General features: G+C 45.3%; 1 protein-coding gene across 1 annotated transcript in view; it reads left to right on the top strand.

The window, feature by feature from the left end:
- Window position 1: 1 nt before the first annotated feature.
- Window positions 2-5,996, top strand: part of NXN (nucleoredoxin) — a gene marked incomplete at its 5' end in the record, with an annotated part of 147,036 nt that continues 141,041 nt past the window's right edge. The window contains one exon of the mRNA XM_004685142.2: window positions 2-133. Coding sequence (XP_004685199.1) covers window positions 2-133 — 132 coding nt within the window. The remainder of the gene's footprint in view (window positions 134-5,996) is intronic.

Raw genomic sequence — 5,996 nt, 5'->3', positions numbered from 1 at the left:
GGCCGCCGAGCCCGACCCGCGGCGCCGCCTGGAGATCGTCTTCGTGTCCTCGGACCAGGACCAGCGGCAGTGGCAGGACTTCGTGCGGGACATGCCTTGGTTGGCGCTGCCCTACAAGGAGAAGCACAGGAAGGTGAGTGGCGAGGGCCTCGTCGGCGAGCCCGACTTGGCTGAAGCGTGCAGCCCGCGCGTTCTCGGGAGCCGGTCCTCAGCGGCCCCCGCCCGCCCGCCCGCCGACCACCGCACGGTCTCCTGCCCAGCTCCTCCATCTCTGCAGGCGCTTCCTTTCCTATCCTTTAGTGTCCCCTGCCTCCGCCCGCCCCCTTTCCCAGGACCCCTCCCGGTTGGGGCTACCCAGACAACTCCTCAGTGTCCCTGCCAGGCCGCGCTTGCGGTGCTAAGTTTGACACCCTGACGCTCCGGGACCAGGCTCCTGGCCGGAGGAGTGGAGCGCCCAGTCCCCACACGTTGGGGAGCCTCTCTTAGGCTGTTCTTCGGGGTCCCGGTTCCGTGACCCCCACCTCTTCCTGCGGCGCAGGGAGGGGCCGCTTCCTTCCTTCAGCCCCTGGACTCCGTGCGGATACCTGTGGTGGGTGGGGGAGGGCGCCAGCCCCCTACCCATAATGCCCAAACCAGGAAGTTTCCTTTCTTTCGGAGAAAATCTGCTTTCTTGGGGCTCCCTCCCACCGGGACCGCGGACCTGGAGGCCGAGGCTGAGGTCCGCGCGCGCCCCGCGCCCTGGGCAGGCGGTCACTGACAGGAGCTTTGGGCGTGAAGAGCGCTCGCTCACCTCCCCTTCTCCTTCCCTCCGCCTCTCCCCCGCCCTTGCTGAATTAGTGGCCACCAGGGAGCTTTTCATTGTCTTGCTGTCCAGCTATCCTCCCAGATGCCTCCCAGGCGCAGGAACAGCCCGGTCCTTGCACATCTTGGTTACTGGTGGGTCACTCTTGCCTTGGCATACTTCGCATTTCATGCTGAACTGACCTGGCCCTGTGGTGCAGATTGGCCAGAATGAGGACTCTTGAGGGAAACTGATACTTCACTGCCAACTTATTCCTTCTAGTTTGCCGCTGAAATGACCCACCTAGGCAGTGGTCTGGGTTTTTGCCTGTGTCTGTTGTTTGAATAAACCTCAGGCATTTTTGACATGAATTGAAACTGAAAAAGTTTTGGAACTCTCCTGTTTAGTGTGCCCGATGCAACTGATCCAGCCCCTTTCCTTTCTGAGGATAATTCCGGTTTATGGATTGGAAGGGAGAAGGGCTCTTCTGGAGATGTTTAGGCTTCTCCAGGGAGGATGGTAAAGACGTGCCATGTGTTTCTTTTATGTGTACAGAATCTTGTTGAGAAGCATGCTTTAGATTTTGTGAGAGCAAAGGGCTTATACTGTGACCCCATATGTCTCAAGTAAATCATCCATCCCCTAGCAGTCCAAGGTGCAGACTTGGGATTTCAAGGATGAAATACAGCTTAACAAATACAGTTTAGAATTATGACATGGGAAAACATGAGCTCACTAGCCATTCAGAGGCAGACTTAGCATTGTAACCACCTCTTAGGTGATTTTGCACATATTTGATGTATATGCTTGATAGTGTATGAATAAGAAAGGCCAGTCCTTTTTTTTTGCTTTTAAGACATGGGAATCCTTTGTTTTCCTTGAGCGATTTATCCAAAATTATTTTCATTGCTATGGGAAGTTTCTATTGTGTACACCAAAGTCTGTAAAATAATGTCCTTATTGGATAATACATGTTATGATGGTAAAATGGTATATAGACTGAAAGCCTGTTGTGTTTTTCACAGTGAGGTAAATTAATTTGCTCATAGTACAAATGTGTAGCAAAATGAGATGTTTTGTAAATGCTTCATGCTTTTCCTCAAAAAAGAGATGGTTTCATCTGACATAGGTCATTCCTGTTCTCTGTGTGGTGGCTTGTCCCTTTGCATGAACAAAGGTGTTCTGTGGCCCTAGCCTGTGCCTGCCAAAATCTACTAGGACAACAGCCTGCGTCAGACACTTACTCGAAAATACAATTCAAAATGCTGCACATGCCCAGCATGGTATGTTAGCATATAAACATTTAGTTTTTGCTCAGTGTTTCAAAGTCATATCACATAGTTCACTTTGTTCTCTGAAATAAATTGTTTTCAAGCTCATGGTTTTCATGATTGTATGTTGTGGATAGATATAGGTCTGTCCTAGAAACATTTAGATGTGGTGTTGTACCAGGCAGAAAAGACGCCAGCCGTGTGTCTGGTGGAAAAGACACTCCTGAAAATTGTAAAAGCTGTGTACTTACTTTGAAAGGAATTATTTTCCTCCTCGAAACCAAGAAGATGTATAACAAACTCCTTTTCTGTAACTTTGCATTTTTGCCTCTCTTGTTTGAAATTGGGGTGCTTAGAAGTCTATGAGTTTGTGATACCAGTTCCATGATAAGAACAGTGAAACACCCAGGACACCCCCAGTTCAAGGTGCTAGTTTGGCTGGACTTTTACTTTCTTGTTAATGGATTCTGTCCATGTTGTTACACCACCCATACAAATAGCCTTAAAGAAGAGAATTTTGTTTTATGCTAAAGAGAAACCAAAGTGCCACTTACTTTTTTTTCCCCCTAAGCTCTCATTAACATTTGTTCTTTAAAGCCATTTGTGTACTTCTTCCCTTTGGGATAACAAAGGATATGGTTCAAATTAGTTATTGGCTGGCATTTCTCTAAAGAAAATTGAAAAATTATGGTGGGAAAAGAAAATGCTGTGTGGTATTTTTTTTCTTCTTTTATTAATTTACCCCTCTAAAAGTCTGAGGATGACCGTATATGTTAAACTTGTATTTTGCTCAACTCCTCTCACCTGATTGGAGCTTTGAGAAGACATCAAATAAAAGGATTCCAGAATCTTTAAAATGAATTCTTTGTGGAAAGTTATCTTGTTTCAGCTTGTTTTAGTAGTAGGTGCAAAAGTAATTAAAGCTTCAATTTTTGGCTTCCAAACACACACGTATAAATAGCTGTGTAGAAATTATAATTATATGATAATAGAACTTTGAGGACATTTATAAGAATAGTTTTGTCAGGAAACATAATCCTTAAGTGAAGGCAGTTAAACTTCTTTTTTTTTTAATAAGTAGGTTTGGTTTGTTGTGGACACTTCTCAGACTTATGGAGCAAATATGATGAGTAGCTGGAAAGTGGTGAAGACTTGAACCTTTGAGATTTGGTCTATCTCTTCGGATTCCTTAGTTGTCAGTACTGGAGGGTTGACCTCCAGGGTCTGCTTCAGCATCATAGAGGAGAACACTGGTTTGTATTTGAAAGCCACAGGCCTCTGCTTTGTCTGGACTAGATGCCTGATGGAAAACATTTGGTCGTTGTGGGTGTGTGGACATCAAAGAACACAGGACCACTCACTGCTCTTGCTCTCAATAGGTTTGCTGGGGTCTGGCTCAGTCCCAGAACTTCCAGCTTGATAGAAACAGGAAGAGAAAATTGGGTGGGGGAGTGGACAATGAAAAGGCTCTGTCTTAGGAGCTTCTGGGTTGGTGAACATACAAAGCTTTGGGGGAGAAGGGTGCTCTTGGAGAGGGGTTGAAGCTCCAGGCCTTTCCCCCATACTTTGCCTTGTGCATCTTTTCCATCTGGCTATCACTGTGTTATAGTTTTTGTATTAAATCTGTGATCTATATTGCTTTGCTGTGTGGGGTCTTTTGTGGTTCCATACAAATTGTGGTGAAACTGGACAACCACATACGAAAGAATGAAAAGAATGAAATAACCCATTATCACACCATAAAGAAGAAAATAATTCACACTAGATCAAAGACTTGTATGTAAGACCTGAAACCATAAAATACATAGAAGAAAACATAGCTAGAACACTCCATAACAGTTGATTCAGTGATGTCTTTAGGGACTTGACTACAGTGAGAAGGGAAATAAAAGCAAGAATAAACGAACTTCATCAAATTAAAAGTCTTCTACATAGGCAGCTCTTCTGCCCGCCTATGACTGTGCCTGCGTTTTCCTTCACCAAGCGTCTCCTTTGCAAAGCAGCAGAGGCAGCCCCACCCAAGACTGCCCACCTGTGACTATGTAGGTGTCTCTTTTAACAAATCTGCCCCTTTCAGGGGCAGCACCTGCCGCCCACTTACTTGTGTCTGAGGGTGTGAGCATGGGTAAGAGAGGAGCCCCACCCACTCAGGCCCATCTTCTTCCCTTTCCCTTTTCTTGTCTAATAAACCTGTCCTTGTGGATATTTAAAAACAAGACAAAAAAAAAAAAAACAACAAACTTCAAACTTCTGCACAGGAAAAGAAGCTATCATTAAAACAAAAAGACACCTTGCTGAATGGGAGAAAATATTTGCACAACATACATCTAACAAGGTGTTAAAATACAAGTTCTGGCCCTCCCTGGTGGCACAGCGGGTTAAAGCACAGCACAAAGAAGCTTAAACCACTTCCTCATGTGTTCGATCCTCGCCTGCCCCAGAGGTGACCGCATGGCGTAGCAGACCTCTCCTGACCAGCCCGCTGCTCCCCTCAGCAGTGTACTTCGTCGATCTGCCTGTTCTGCTCCCCGCTCTTTCTTGGGTGAATCCTCTCACCCTCCGCATCTCTGGCCTGTACCCTAGTTCTGTATGAATAAATAAATAAATCTTAAAAAAAAATACAAGTTCTTCAAAGAAACTCATACTGTTCAACAACAAGAAAACAACCCAATCAAAAAATGGGCAGAAGAGTTTAGTAGCCACTTTTCCAAAGAAGACATACAAATGGTCAACAGACACATGAAAAAATGTTCATCATCACTTACCAGGGAAATGCAAATCAAAACCACTGTGAGGTCCCATCTCACACTGTTAGAGGGACCCATATCAAAATAACCAGGAACAAGTCTCAGCAAGGGTACAGAAGAAAGGAACCTGTTGTGGGGATGTAGACTGGTCCAGCACCCATGAAAATAGTATGGGGGTCTCCTTGGTGGCGCAGGGGTTAAAGTCACCGCTATAAAGCTTTACCCAGCTTGGCAGCAGGAGTTTGATCCCCGGCCTGGGAGCTGACCTGCATGGTGCAGCAGGCCTCACCTGTCTCACCTGCTGCTCCCCTCAGCAGTGTATTTCAGTGGCTCTGCCTGTTCTGCTCCCCACTCTGTCTCTGGTGAATCCTCTCACCTCTGCATCTCTGGCCTGCACCTCAGTTCTTGTATGCATAAGTAAAAAATCTTAAAAAAAATAGTATGGAGGTTCCCCCAACATTAAAAGTAGAAAAACTATATGATCCAGTAATCCTTTTCCTGGGTATTTACCCAGAGAATACAAGGACACTAATTTAAAGGGATATAGACACTTCTGTGTTCATTGCAACACCTTTTACAATAGCTAAGTGATGAAAACAACCTAAGTGCCCAGCAACAGGTGTCAACAGGATAACGAAAATGTGGCTTATATATACAATAGAATATTACTCAGCTATATCAAAAGAGGAGAGGAAATCTTGTCTTTTGCTATAACATGTATGGAACTGGAGGAGATTATGCTAAGTGAAACAAATCAAAAGAAGAAAGGCAAATATTGAATGATTTTACTCATGTGGAATAGGAAAAAAAGGCAAAGGAACGGACAAAACCAAAACCAAACAGCAAAATAAACCCTTGAACTCTGAATGCAGAACCGGGCCAGGAGCAAAAAGGGAGGGGCCCAGTGGCCTCAGGAGGAGGATTGTCCGTGCTTTGCTGGTGGGTGTGGTGAGATAGTTTGCATTTGCGGCTATGTGACCCTATACCCCTAAAATAGACAGTGTGGGAAGGAGCATTACCTCAATAAACATAATTTTTTTAAAAAAGGGGGGCACTAGTACAACCAAGGGGAGTGGGACCAGCCTCCATGTAGGCTGCTTGCTCTGGGTTCTTTTGGTTTACAGTAAAACAGACCTGAACCCCTTTCACTCTCTGGAGGGACAAGATTTGATGCCAACCCAGTTTTTTTTTTTTTTT

The sequence above is a fragment of the Condylura cristata genome, unplaced genomic scaffold, assembly GCF_000260355.1.
Source record: "Condylura cristata isolate star-nosed mole 26May11 unplaced genomic scaffold, ConCri1.0 scaffold00017, whole genome shotgun sequence".
Classification (NCBI taxonomy): Eukaryota; Metazoa; Chordata; class Mammalia; order Eulipotyphla; family Talpidae; genus Condylura; species Condylura cristata.
The sequence above is the reverse complement of the archived record's forward strand: the minus strand, read 5'-3'. Positions and strand labels throughout refer to the sequence as shown.